This window comes from Mauremys mutica, chromosome 6 (assembly GCF_020497125.1).
Source record: "Mauremys mutica isolate MM-2020 ecotype Southern chromosome 6, ASM2049712v1, whole genome shotgun sequence".
Lineage (NCBI taxonomy): Eukaryota > Metazoa > Chordata > Testudines > Geoemydidae > Mauremys > Mauremys mutica.
The window spans coordinates 118,180,966-118,195,052 of NC_059077.1; the positions used below are offsets into that span (position 1 = coordinate 118,180,966).

The following is a 14,087-nucleotide window of genomic DNA, read 5'->3' on the forward strand; positions in this document are numbered from 1 at the left end:
GCAGTATTTCACCAAACACCCTGCTGAGAAAGGATCCCAGCCTGGACCGGGAGGGGACAAGGTCCCTCCACACTGTGTGCAAATCATTTCTGTTTCTGTCTGGGTCTGGCAGGTCAGAGAAGCCCTTGCTTATTTGATACGCACAATGGGGGCGCATGGGCTCTTGGAGAAACCCGATTCAAGACCCTTAATTGACTTCTTGGTGCGTCAGTGCACCCTGCCCCTCGACAGCACGGTAAGAATCCGCAGAGACCTTAGTGATGGGGGTCCGTGAACAGGGCAGAACATGGGGTCAAGGGATAGGGAAGGAGTGGCAGCTGCAGATGGGGAGGGGCAGGCAATGGGCAGCAAATAGGGCTTGGGAAGCAGATGGAACTGGGGACGGCCCCCTCCATCTACTGATGGAAGATGATGACAACTAGAAGACAGTGTTTTTTCCTCCCAGCCCATTCTCTCTGATCCCTCTCCCAGCTGCCATCCGGGCTCTGTCCCTTGCGCTGGGAGGGCAGGACCCCTGGCTTCCTCCTTCTCTCGCCCCACCGTGATCATCCAACCTACAGGAGACTAAGCCATGATGGGTCTGGTTTTCACCACGCAGAGGGGTGGAGCCTAGAACTGGCTCCACACAGGCCCTGGGCTGGTTATGGCACAGTCGCAGCCAGGGTTGTGCCTTTTCCCTTCAAGCCCCATTTTCACCCCCTGCCGTGCCCACTATAGGTGCCGTGCCACGGAGGTCTCCACTGAATCTAAATCTCCCTGGTGTCTCCTTTATTTCTCACCACCAGGAGGCAGCAGACGGGAGGCACACCATGGAGCTCGAGGTCCGCCAGCTCTGCTCCAGCACCCTGCAGTCCCTGGGTGATTCCCCCAGAATGGCCAATGTAAGTGACCCTGCCCCTCTCCATTGGACGCAGGCCTCTCTGCGTCTGAGCTTTTCCATGAGACAGGCCCCAACCAGACTTATTTACCTGAGCCTCCCCGCTCCAGAACATCATGGGGTTGGGTAAAATGGACCCTGGATCTGAGCCAGATCTGGTTCTTTGGAACAGGGAACACTCACCGGTGGTCACAGGGGCTCTTCCGCTCTAGCATCCCCTGTGGTCAGTCACGCTGCTTCTGCAGCTTCCATAGCTCAGTCCCTCTTCATTGGTCCCTCTGTTAACTTTTTCCTGGCTGTTACAGGGTGGGGTCTATACAGACCATCACATTCTTGTTTTGCAAAAGCCAACCCTAGCCCGGGACTTCCTGCCTCTCACCCACACTACCCTGGTGCCTAAGGGAGAATCCACTGAGCTGGGAGACACTACATCCAAATCTCATCTCTGCTGACTACTGCTTAGGTTTCCACACACTGCACAGACCTGAGTACTGACCCAGGCCTCAGAACGCAAACCTAAGCAGTCAAGTATTAGCCAGCCCCTCCCCACACTGAACAAATTAACAGCTACGTTGCGCAAGGTCACATCAGGCAGAGCTGAGACTTGAAGCCACATTTCTAAGAAGGCAGACCCAAGTATTGTGCCCTCAGCTACACTGTCGTTCAGACTGAGCCTGCCAAAGATACGTGCTTTAGTTACTACAGGTGGGGATAGAACCCCGGGGGTTCCTGCTCTCCACTAGTCTATACTGTCCAGCAAAGAGTTGTGTAACCCTCTGGCATAGTGTGTGTAAAGTCCCCCTCTTGTCCACATAGCAGACAGCAATTTCATCTGTGGTTCAAGTGGCGCAGGCCTGTGTGGGGATGGGAAGGTCAGAGCTCAAACCTCCCTGAGCGCCTGTCATGGTTTCACTTGATGGTTTTGGTTTTCCTAGTCTCCTCTTTATTGATCAAGCTGGTGTATTGCGTTCTCGCTGTGAGAACACGGCCTTTCCAAGTGGGACTGGAGTTAGGAAATACGGTGCTGTCAATGATGACGCTCCACTCAACAAAAGGCGGGGCTCAGTCACGTGTCACTTGATTTGGTGTTGGAGGCAGACACTGACAGGTGTGAAGGGGGAGGGGGCGGGGATCGCTGCATGGTTCAGGCTGGGTAGAGAGATCTGGCTGGCGGTGGCGAGGCCAGGGGTGCCATCTAGTTTAGGAAAGAGGGAGCTGGTGCAGGAAGAGGATATTTCCATACTGAGATGGCTTTTCTCTGCTCTGCAGGTTTTATGGCCTGGGCTGCTCCTTCAGCTGAGCCCAGCAGCCCATGGGCCAGCCCTGCCTCTCCTCCTGCAGACCTCGGTCGGGGTGGTAAAGAGGCTGCAGGAGGAAGGCAGGCTGCCCTTGGCCAGGAAGTGCGGCAAGGCGAACAGAGGTGAGGCCTAGTATTTTATCCACCCGCTCTTAGTCCTTCTCTAGCGAGAGGCGTCTGCCCCCAGGTGGGGGTGGGGATCAGCTCTCAGCTCTGGTTCCGGCTCACTGCAAGGACACAGCCAGCCATCAAGGCACAGGTAGAGCTCAGAGACGAATGCAAAAGATCCCTCCAGAGCCTGATGGGGTGTCTCCCCTTTCTGTTCACAGGGTGTCGGTCAAGCCCCAGAACCACTCTACCCCAGGAGCTGCTGGCTCGGCTGCTGGTGAGTAACCCGCAGCCAGGAGGTTTCCTTATGCTCAGTGGGAAGGGGCCGCTCCTGGAGCTGGCTAGCAATGCATAGTGGTGGTGGCTCTTCTCCCCGCAGCCCCCAGAGGAGCTGGCTCATCACATTCCTCGCGGTCATTGCACATTGACCCAGCGCCTCTCGGCATTTAACAGAACCAGCCAGCTCTCTGAGCCAGCCACCTTCCTGGCTCCCCTGATCCTGGGGCTGGACCAGGGCCCCCAGCACAAGTTAGTGCAGCCCTCGGACGGCTCCAATAGAAGCCAGCTGGAATGAGCCCTTAGGGACTGTTGTGCAGGCCCCCTCCTGCCCCCTGGCCTCCAGCATCCTCCCTTCCATGGGGCAGCTGGGGGTTCCCTTTATGGCCCAGCTGCCTCTTTCGGGCTGCTTCAAGCTCCCCTTGTGCTGCTCTAACCTAGGCCCAGGATCTGACCCAGCAGCTGCCTGACGGCCTCTGGATAAGCCTGTCTCCTTTCATCTGAGCTAGAGCCAGCCCAGCAGTGAGAGGATGGAAGGAGCCAAATGCTGGTCCATGGAGTGTCCCCGATCAATTGAAATATCCATCTCAGTCCTGTCCTGGTTGTCAGCTCCACCTCCCTGCTGTCTCCTTCCCTCCACCACTGAGCTCTCCCCCTGCACCTGTAGGGAGCTCCCTTCTCACACTGCCTTGCAAGGGAGGGCTACAGCCACCTCTGCCTCTTTGTCCGCCAGGTGCTCGGTGCGTCTTCATGCATGACGGTGCAGGTCAGAAGGGCAGCCATGTTCCTTCTCTTCCAGCTGATGAGCATGTTCCAGGCCGGCTCGGGCCGATTCTGGAATAACTACACGACGGAAATGCTCCTCTACGTGGAAGGTGAGGGGGGAGTGTCTCCCCTTGCAGGAGCGAAGGGCGGGGACACTGTGGTGCTGGGCTAGAGAGGGAGAGGGCAGGGGCCCCCTCTGAATCCAGGATAATATGATGGTGTAACCTTGGAATCAAAGAGGATCATGTCAGGATCATACTCCGGGTTCATCTAGCCGAGCCCCCCGTGCCTAGACAGGAAGGATCCTTTCCAGGACCGTATCTAACCTTCATCTGATCCCTCACCCCCTGGGGAAGGATCTTGGCAAGCAGAACTCCTGGGTATTTCACATTAAGGGATCTGGGTCTGAGGAGCATTGTTGTCCATCAGTGATTTGCAAAGAGCCATGGATCCCCTGGGGCCCATGAGTCGGCAGCTCCTCCCCGCCCCCTGCCAAACAAGAGCCAGGTTGCAGGCTGCTCCCCAGTAGAAGGGTCTAAACACAAAGGAAACTGACCTGCCCATCTCTTCCAGATGACAAGACCTGCTTCTGCCAGAGGGAGTGGGAGCAGCAGCTGCTGCAGGTAAGGGTCAGAGAAATGGAGGGCTGGAAAGGAACTCAAGAGGTCATCTAGTCCAGCCCCGCCATGCTGAGGCAGGATTAAGAGGCCTCTCAGCACCACTGCATTGGGGGACAGAGGAAGCGGCTGAGTCCAGCAGATACAATTGGAGAAGCACCAGGGGCAGCTCACAAGGATTCACAAGCATTACGAGAGACATGGGGGGTGACAGTGCACGCTCCCTCTTCCCCTCCCCTCCCAGCTGTGGTGGGTTCCTGGCTGGAGCTATTGAGAGGACCAGTTTCTTGGCCCCTCTCGCTTCTAACTGGCTCTTCTTTCCCTGGCAGTTCCTGGAAGACCTTCTCTTCCTCATCTCGGACCATACCTGGCTGGGCTGTTTCATCACCAGTATCAGGCGCCAGCTGGCCCACAGCGATAAGCGGCCCAGTGACAAGGTCAGTGTCCTGGAAGGAATTGGGGTTCAGTGCCTAGTTCACAACAGCAGTCGCTACCCAGGGGCAGCTTGGGGCCAGTGAAGCCGACAGCTATACCCAGTGGGCTCTGTGCATGCCAGGCCATGCCCAGTGCATCCAGCATGATGGTGTCTCTTTCGCAGAGCTTTCTCTACAAGTGCTGGGGCACCGGGCTGATGTTATCTCCAGCAGAGAGCATCAAGCCCCAGCTATGGCGCCTGGTGGAGCTGGTCAATTTCAGAGAAGAAGAGGAAAGGGAGGTGAGGTCTTTGCTCCTCCGCTGTCAAGTGATCCCTCATTCCTTGTCAATCCCCTGATGCTACATGGGTATGTTCTGCCTTGGACAAGGTCCAGTGGATTGAAAAGATCTTCCTTATACCCATGCCCATGGCAATGACTTTGAGAGCCCATCCTGGCCCCTTGGCTTGTTGCTCAGCATTTCCAACCTCCATCTTTCTGTCTCTCAGGGATTCGCCCGAGCGCTTGGGCTGTGTGCCAGGCAACATCTCTATGAGATTTTTGCTATCCTGGAGCACTGGGAAGAGGTCGTCAGCAGGGTGCAGCTCCAGCCTTCTGCTGCTGGCTCTCTGGAGGTACAGTCTCACCTAGCATCTCTGCTCTTCCATCCATCCCTTCACCAGTCTTTGCAGGTAAAGGGACCTGCCAGGGAGGACCCTGCTTCCCAGAAGCCTGTTCAGCAGAGCTCTTTTCGCAGAGCTGAATTTCCAAGCCGTGGCTCAGCCTCCGTGGAGGGAGCCCTTTCCTTACTCCTCCGTGGAGCTGCAATCACAGCACTATGGGGTGGATCCAGGGGGGAAGGTGGGTGCTGTTGTATAAACTCTCCAGGGTATCTCCTGGGGAGCTCAGACATGCTCCACGCAGCCCCATAAAGAAGGCTCAGAGAGGGCCCAAAAGACACTGCCATGCCATCAGCTCCAGCTGACACATTTCTCAGCAGAACAGACCCTTGGTCTTCCCCTGAACTGGGCTATTTCACAGACCTTCCTAGCAGACTCACCGGGGCTGGCATGTCTGACATTCCCCTCTCCCCTCCCGCACCACCACCACCACCACCACCTTCCCAATAACTCTCTGGGCCAGTGCAGTCCACGGTAGTCCCAGTGACATCTCTGGAGCTAGGCTGAATTAAAGCAGCTGCTAGTGCGTCCCCTTCAGCTGCCGGGTCACCTCAACCACCCAATCCTGGGGAGCTGGGAAGGGCTTCGGAGTCCAGGCAATTCAGCTCAGCAGAGTAACCTTTGGTTGCTAAGCCGGCTGGGTGAAAAATCCTCCCCTGGCCCCATTTGTGAGTTAGGAGCTGCTGGAGGCCATCCCTTCTTCTCACTCTTTCCTTTGCAATTCTCAGGAGCCAGCTTCCATCGAGCAGCTGAGAAGCCTCCTGCTCCTCACCTATGGGCACGTGGTCCACTCAGGCCCCACAGACCTCATCCTAGAGACCATAGGATACAAGATCCTGTCTCCCATGCAGAAACACTATTTTCTGAGCCCACATGTAAGTCAGAGCCCTCCCCTGACCGCCCATGCAGCACCTCCCCGGGCTGTGCACGGCAGCACAGAGCTGTGTCTTTGCATTAACTCAGCTCCCAGGGCTGGCCCTTTGCCCCAGGAGGGGCAGGAGACATGAGAACAGCACCATTCTCTGTGACTCCTCCATCTCGATTAGCTTCTTCTCTGATTCCAGGCCCATGGAAGCTAATGGAAGGACTCCCACCTGGGCCTTGTTAGAGAGTAACTGAGCATCACTTGGTGCTGTTGTCCCAGAGACGACTGTACCCTGTTTGGTACCTCTAGGCTTGTGCTGCACTCAGGGATGAGAAGAGAAAGTTTTAGGGCGTTTCCCCACACGCTGCAGTCGAGGGGGTAGCTGGGCACAAATGGCTCACTGAGGGATTCAGGCCCCTAGCCCGGTTGACAGGCTCTGGTGCTTAAGGGGGATTTTTGAGATAACTCTAGGTTGTTTTCTTGCCATGGGAGGTTTGAGGCCGACGTTCAGTCCTACACCCAATGCCCATATGTGCGTCCCAGTGAAAAGGAGAGGGGATGCTAGTTTGGTTTAACTGAATGTTTTCCTTGGAGAATGGACTCCTTGGTAGGGAGAGCCCAGCCAACTGCAGAGAGCAGCAGATTCCTGTTCCAGATCAGACAATTACGACCTGATTGTCAGGGGAGCTGAGCAGCCGCAGGGCCCATTGACAGCTCTGGGAACTGCAAGTGCTCAGCACCTCTGGAAATCAGCCCATTCCTTGCACCCATCTCCAGAGATGTTCCCTTAGGGACTGCAAAGATGTTCCACTCGGCAAGCCAGGTCCTTTCCCTTAGGCGTGAGGGCAATCCAGCCTAGCACAGCAGCTCCCTTGTAGAGACTTGCCCTGTAGCCTTGTTAAAGAAGTTAAAGAAGTATGGGCTGGATGAATGGACGGTAAGGTGGATAGAAAACTGGCTAGATGGTCGGGCTCAACGGGTAGTGATCAATGGTTCCATATCTAGTTGGCAGCCGGTATCAAGTGGAGTGCCCCAAGGGTCGGTGCTGGGGCCGGTTTTATTCAATATCTTCATTAACGATCTGGAGGATGGTGTGGACTGCACCCTTAGCAAGTTTGCAGATGACACTAAACTGGGAGGAGTGGTTGATACGCTGGAGGGTAGGGCTAGGATACAGAGGGACCTAGACAAATTAAAGGATTTGGCCAAAAGAAATATGATGAGGTTCAACAAGGACAAGTGCAGAGTCCTGCACTTAGGACGGAAGAATCCCATGCACTGCTACAGACTAGGGACCGAATGGCTGGGCAGCAGTTCTGCAGAAAAGGACCTAGGGGTTACGGTGGATGAAAAGCTGAATATGAGTCAACAGTGTGCCCTTGTTGCCAAGAAGGCTAATGGCATTTTGGGTTGTATAAGTAGGGGCATTTCCAGCAGATCAAGGGATGTGATCATTCCCCTCTACTCAGCACTGGTGAGGCCTCATTTGGAGTACTGTGTCCAGTTTTGGGCCCCACACTACAAGAAGGATGTGGATAAATTGGAGAGAGTCCAGCGGAGGGCAACAAAAATGATTAGGGGGCTGGAGCACATGACTTATGAGGAGAGGCTGAGGGAACTGGGATTGTTTAGTCTGCAGAAGAGAAGAATGAGGGGGGATTTGATAGCTGCTTTCAACTACCTGAAAGGGGGTTCCAAAGAGGATGGATCTAGACTGTTCTCAGTGGTAGAAGATGACAGAACAAGGAGTAATGGTCTCAAGTTGCAGAGGGGGAGGTTTAGGTTGGATATTAGGAAAAACGTTTTCACTAGTAGGGTGGTGAAGAACTGGAATGGGTTACCTAGGGAGGTAGTGGAATCTCCTTCCTTAGAGGTTTTTAAGGTCAGGCTTGACAAAGCCCTGGCTGGGATGATTTGGCTGGGTTTGGTCCTGCTTTGAGCAGGGGGTTGGACTAGATGACCTCCTGAGGTCCCTTCCAACCCTGAGATTCTATGATTCTATGATTCTTGTGTCTCAGCTCTCTATTGTCTGTGGCTGTTTCCTCATTGTTCTCTCCCCCTCCTGCCTGCGAGCCCAGGACCCGCTGGTGAGGTCTGCGTTTGTGAGAAGCCTCGTGCTGGTGGGCGAAGCTGTCACCCAAGTGAGCAGGATTCCCTTGGTGAGCCAGGACACATACACCGTGCTGTCCCCCCTGCTGGTGAGTGAGCACGCTGGGGTCCTGGGAGGGGTTCCTAGGTCAGATGCACATGCCAGAGTATCTGGCGTTGAAGGCCATGTGCTGTGTTTGCGACCAGGTGCCCAGGGCTCTACATTGTGCACTGCAAAGCCAGTGCTGACGCCGGATTCTTCTGGTGCGATTCCAGCCCAAGGAATTAGATGACACTATTTTCCATTAGCGGATTCATGCTGCTTAAACCTGGGACAATTCCCCATCCCACTTCTGAGGGATCTGCCCGGCACCCAGAAAGTGCCCTGGGGATTAACTCCAAGGGTTTTCACTCTGGGACATGATCCTGAGGAGTTAACAGGAGCAGCCCTCCCTTGGTTTGCAGGAAAATATTTGACCTCAGCTGTTCAGGACTCTAATGCTCCCATTCACAATAGCGCCTCTGCCCAGATCCCCCTTCCCTGCTCCGTGGCAGATGCTGAAGTTTCCAGATGTGCCATCAGGAATGGCGAACTAGGCGCATTCTGGCCACATGGCCGCTCCCAGGCCATCTTCCCAGCTCCGTGCCCCAGTGCACTGCATGCTGGGACTAAGGTTCGGAGGGGGCATCAAACAGCGTTTGGCAATTCCATGTCTTGCTGAGTAACCAGGCTCCCCTAAATTCTTTTGCCTTTGACCCTCTGCTTTGCGCGCAGGAGATCCTCAGAGGCAAGGACCGGGCCCGGCTGCAGAGCCCCAACCACAAGTGTGCCCTGCTGGCCATCTCATACATAGGGTACGTCCATGGGGCCTGTCTGACCTGCGGAGCTCAGCAGCCGGGGAGGGGCAGATGGAGGAAGAGGAAGTGAGGGAGGGACAAGTTGCAATAAGAACCAGAGGATGCTTCTCCCTGGTGGCTCACAAATGGGGCATATCCTTCTCGGCCTCCGGGTCACTTTATCCAGCCCCCATCTCTGCATATTGCCTGGAAAGAGGGAGCCCCTCCTGTCAGCATGTAGTGCTGTGAATGCAGCCGCAGAGCAGGGCCCAGGATCATCCCCAGAGAGCAGCTTCCCCAGCAGAGCCCCTGCCAGGCCCAGGGGACATAGGCATCTCCAGACAGGACCATTCCCTAGGTGGTGGCTCTGCTGGAGATGCCTCCTGGAGCTCTGCTGCTTAGGGTGGGAGCTGTCCCTCCTGCCATCAAACTCAACCTGACTCATGCCGGGACCTGTCTCCGTTCTAATGGCCCCGTCTGCTCCATTCCTTCTAATCAGGAAATTCCAGCCTCACCTGTCTAAGGAACAGGTGGCTGAGACCATCAGCACTTGTGTCACCAGCTACATGATTCAGCGTCCAGCCCTAGTGAAGCTGAGAGGGACTCAGGTGGCAGAAAGCTCCGCTATCCGGGCAGAGGTTAGTGAGGCATAGACAAAACTGCAACTTCCACCTGCATCCTTGGCTGGGAAACTCAGCCACCCCCGCGCTGAATAGTTGGACCCTGGCCCGATGCAGGGAGCTGTGTGTCCAGCCAAAGCCAGCCCCTTGGTTTATTTTCCAAAGGGCTGGTGACAAGTGGCTATGCAGTTAACTCTGTAGTTGGGTTGGCAGGGAGGACAGCTGTAGAGGTGAGTGTCTGTGAGACTGTACAGAATTACCCTGGCTTCTTGGCACAGGGAGCTAGAACTTACACCCAGTTGACACCAGCTGAGGTTCTGGCTCAGAGCATTAAATAGCATATGGTGCAGAGGGAGCAAAAGCATGGATTCGGGACAGCCACACGGCCAGGCCATGACTCGCCCTGCCACAGAAACAGAGATTGGCTGGAGCAGGGATGAACAGCTCAGCCCATGGCAAGCCAGCAGGGTGTTGGGGGCAGCTGGGACCTCTCCAGAGGGGAAGGAAGGAGGCCTTCCCTCCAGAGCCCAGCACAGTACATGTGTTGGTTGGGGAGCCCGGGTGGGAAGAAGGATTCTTTGGGAAAGGGCAGCCCATGGTCCAGGTGAGACCCATGTCTATGTGCAGGGGGATCAGTATCACCTGGGTAAAGGGACCCCAAATAGCAACAGCACCTGGCTCCAGACAGGGGGGATCCACTCGTCCCCCTGCCTCGTGCACCCCACCTCCCTTGCTATTTACTTCCCTGCTTCTCTCTGCTCCAGTCTCTCCAAGAACTGCCCTGGGAGGGCCTGGACCATGTGCTGCAGACATTCCTGGAACAGCACCTGACCCCCACCACGCTACTGCATCTGTTTCTGGTATGATAGGGAGGGGCAAGGGCAAGGGGCCCATTAGCACTGGCCATCTGGGGATGGGCCGGCTGCTCAGGTTCTACCCGAACCACAAGAGGAAAGGCTCCATTTGGTCCAGGGGGGGCTGAGCAGGCCTCCCAGCTGCTGTGAACTAGCCAGTCCCCACGGGGCATACACCCGACCCTGGGATCAAGCAAGACAATCCTAGTCTTGCTCCAGGGGGTGTCACTTTGGCCTCCTAAATTTGGGGTGGCGCCCCTGTGCCCCTGAAGGAACAGCCCCGAGACCCCACAGAATCAATGGGGAGAATCCTGAAAGCGCTGAGCCCAAGACCCTCAGACCTGTCCCAGCGCCCCCCAGACAGGAGAGGAGCGCTGAGCTCCAGTGTCCGGAAGCGGAGGAGAAGGGGTTAAATGCTCCGTGTCCTCTCCCTGCTGGGGCGGGAAGCAGGTTCTGGGGGTTGCCCCGGCATTGCTGCCGCTCACCCGGCTTTCTCACTGCTCCCCAGCACTTGCAGCCATGGATCTGCTCCCCCCGGGCCCAGGAGAGGAGCCGAGCTGTGAAAGCCAGCGCCCGGCTCCTCATGTTCTATCGATTCAAGGCCATGACCGAGGTGAGCCGCACAGACCCTGCTACCCCCCACAGCACTCACGGGGGAGGAGGGTGTGATACAGACAGAGCTGGGCTCGCCCCAACCCATGCCCTGATTTTCTGTTCGGTGGCCCATTAGGACCTGAAACCCATGGTGGAGCAGGGCTACATGGCCGGGCTGCTGACAAGCCAGGCCTTCGATGCTCAGAAGACCACCCGATACTGGGCATTTCAGGCTCTCTACTGGCTCTTCACGCCTTGCACAGGTAAGATGGAGCGCAAGCAGTCGCCACTTCTCAGCCTTCACAGCCCCGGCTGTTACCTAGCGAGCAGAGCTGCAGAGAGAACATGGCGCCTTCATCGCAGCCCTGACCAGGGGGGACACAGAGCAGAAGTGGGTTGGTACCTACTGGGCTGACCTGGTATCTGCCCTTCACCAGATGCCTGGGATCATCTGGGACCTCCCCTGATCTCACCCCACCCCAACACACCTTCTAGGTGGGCAGTTGGCCCAGGAGCCAGCTGAGAGCTCACCCCAGCTGCACCCAGAGTCTGGCTCTTTGGCACCTCTGCCCTGGCTTGACGGGAAGGGGGAAGAATCTGGCCCTAGAGCGCTGCCTGAGCGCTGCTGGTTTCTCGTGCAGCCGTCGTGTACAGCAAGACAGGGGCGTTGTTGACTGTGCTGAGCAAGACGCAGCAGGATGCCAGCTGCAGAGAGAGCCCTGCCCATGTTGCTATGGTGAGTAAAAGAGACTGTGGCTGGAGAGACAGACACGCACATGGGAAAGGGAGGGGTTATTGTCTCCTTCCCTCGATGAGGAGCTGGCAGATGGAAATTCCTGGGTATGGGTTCCAATGCCCACTCACATAGCCCTGGGCACAGGCTGCCAGTGCCTCTGTCCCCGTTCCCTGAAGAGCAAACCCACCTCCCCGGGCCGGGGCTCGCTGCTCACACTCGGCCTGTGCCTTTCCCTGCAGCTCATCGCGGAACACCTGCAGTCCCGTGACCTCATGCCCTTCAGCTTCACCCTGCTGGTGGGCCTGCTGGAGAAGGGGGAGTGTGCTGAGCAGCTGGCGGGCGTCATGGAGGCGGTGCTGAGACAGCAAAAATCAGAGCTACAGGGCCAAGTAATGGCTGGGCATTGGCCATATCGGGCAGCTCCATCTTGCCCCGTGCCTAGAATTCCTGGGGCCTCAGGGAGGATGTGGAGGGGGGACGTCCGTTCTCACCATCATTGATCAATGGGACGCATCCATGCCCTGTCTGCCGGGCGGACTCTAGGCACGGCCCTGTAATCCTTTGCAGGCTTCGATCCCAGGAGTCTGGCTTGCCCGGCTCACTCCTTGGAAAATGTGCCCTATTTCCAGACCCATCCCTCAGCTGGGGAAACAGAGTCTGCAGTGGCATCCCCGGTGTCCACTGACTCTTTGCCCAGTGGACACAGATTGACGTAGGGCATGGAAATGCATCCCAGACGTTTAGATCCCACTCTGGTGCTGAAGCAGCCCAGGTGTGCTGTCACAAGGGGAGGTACAGCCGGGATATCCGGGGGGTGGGGTGTCACTGGGCAGTGGGATTGGGACTGTAGCAATGTGGGTTCACCCCTGCGGCGCCTCCTGCTGGTCTCTGTCGGAAATTAGCTCTGCAGCCATCGGAGCGCCCTCTGCAGGCCGGTGATCCGCCTAACCGCTGGCCCTGTGTCCCTCCAAGGAACCCTTAGTGCTACGGAGCTGGATCACAGGTGGAGGTTTCAAGGTACCAAACCCAGAACCCTCCTTGGCTTGGTCACTCACTAGGAGAGTTTATCCATGGCCTCCACCAGGCCATGGGACCGTTGACTTGTTTCTGAGCCTGACCAGCTCCTCCTGGCTCTTGCCTGCCAGCCACCCACAGCAGGAGTAGGGTCCCAGCCCCTGCTTTGCTTCCACAGGTGCAGGATCTCCAAGCCGCTCTTTCCTACACACTGAGCCCACCCCGGGGAGAGCGGCTGAGTGATGGGACAAGAGACATCCTCCACCTACTGGCCAGGCAGCACACCAAGACCGCAGTCAACATCCTCCTGAAGATGCCCTGGCCTTACAAACAGTGAGTGCCGGCCCTGGGGAAAGGATAGAACACCCCCCTCCAGTCTCCGAGCCCCCCTTAATGGGGTCACTCCACAGCACCATGGTTACATGCAGGACAAACCCTCCCCTTGCACACAGGCCCCCAGGGAACAGCCCTGCCCCAGCGTTCGATCACCATTAGCCTCCCTGTCCCTTGAAGGGCTCCCTGTCCCTTGGAGGGCTCCAGAGCTATTCCTAACACAGCTGTCACCTTCCCCACTTGGTTCTGTGCACTGCTAACCAGCCCACCCCCTCCCGGTTTGGCTGCACAATGGCTTAGCTGGCTGGAGGCCAGAACAGTCTTCCAGGGCCCCTCATCACAACACAGACCAGGAGAGACCCCATGTGAGCAGGGTCACCCCCTCTGTCAGCATGGCCCCCTGCTCCTGGCAGGTCCTCCCTCCAGGCTGAGGCAGGAGAGGGGCCAGCCTAACTACATCGCTCCCCACAGACGCCCCTACACTGAGCATGTCCCGCAGGGGCACCCCCTCGCCCCAGCTGGGAAATGCCCTCTCCCCCCTGAAATCCCAGCCTGGTCCCTTCCCCATCCCCGCACACATTTAGACACCTCATCCCACCCCTAGAGGCTGGTCTTCTCTGATTCACCAGCCTGCCAGGTTCCCCAGGGCCAGCAGCACCTTCCCTGCATCCTGCCCAGAGCCGAAAAGCACGGAGCCCATTTTACAGCCTTCTCCAAACCCCCTACCCCAGAGCCATGGCGTGGCCAGAACTGGAGCCTTGTTCCTCCTGAACCCCCTGCCCCCTGCCCCATGGGGAAGGAGCTCCTCCTTTCCTTGCCTGCAGCCCCCCTCTCTGCCCCCCCAGCTCAGGAGATCCAGCTCAGCACCTAGCACGAGCCCCCCCAAGGGTAGGCACCTCCTCACACCAGCCCCCACCCCTGAGCCTGGAGTCACTGCTTTCCCCCATGGGGGCTCTAACCCCAGCCCCTCTGGTTCCCATCAGGAGAAGGCAGCAAGGGAGGGAGGGGGCCCCCCAGCTGGGAAAAGTGAGTCTGGCCCCATCCGCCCAGCCCTTGCTGTGACCCAGCGCCCCCTGGCAGTGCCCAGGCAGGAGGGTATGAACCCCTTAGGAC

The 14,087-nt window shown here is 57.2% G+C and overlaps 1 protein-coding gene across 5 annotated transcripts in view; it reads left to right on the forward strand.

Moving 5' to 3' along the window:
• The first annotated feature begins 3,355 nt into the window (after positions 1–3,355).
• The window catches only part of LOC123372632 (maestro heat-like repeat-containing protein family member 1), a 33,840-nt gene continuing 23,108 nt past the window's right edge, over positions 3,356–14,087 (forward strand). For 2 of the 5 annotated variants that reach the window (XM_045020879.1, XR_006580375.1), the window contains exons 1-13: positions 3,902–4,377; positions 4,539–4,655; positions 4,863–4,988; positions 5,762–5,908; positions 7,977–8,096; positions 8,762–8,841; positions 9,323–9,461; positions 10,208–10,303; positions 10,806–10,910; positions 11,028–11,154; positions 11,533–11,627; positions 11,867–12,016; positions 12,820–12,974. In XM_045020879.1, the coding sequence (XP_044876814.1) occupies positions 4,141–4,377; positions 4,539–4,655; positions 4,863–4,988; positions 5,762–5,908; positions 7,977–8,096; positions 8,762–8,841; positions 9,323–9,461; positions 10,208–10,303; positions 10,806–10,910; positions 11,028–11,154; positions 11,533–11,627; positions 11,867–12,016; positions 12,820–12,974 (1,694 nt within the window). In that variant the 5' untranslated portion in view covers positions 3,902–4,140. Of the gene's footprint in view, positions 3,434–3,896; positions 4,378–4,538; positions 4,656–4,862; positions 4,989–5,761; positions 5,909–7,976; positions 8,097–8,761; positions 8,842–9,322; positions 9,462–10,207; positions 10,304–10,805; positions 10,911–11,027; positions 11,155–11,532; positions 11,628–11,866; positions 12,017–12,819; positions 12,975–14,087 lie in introns of those variants that run through there. The other 3 variants (XM_045020878.1, XM_045020877.1, XM_045020880.1) reach the window with 3 other exon arrangements.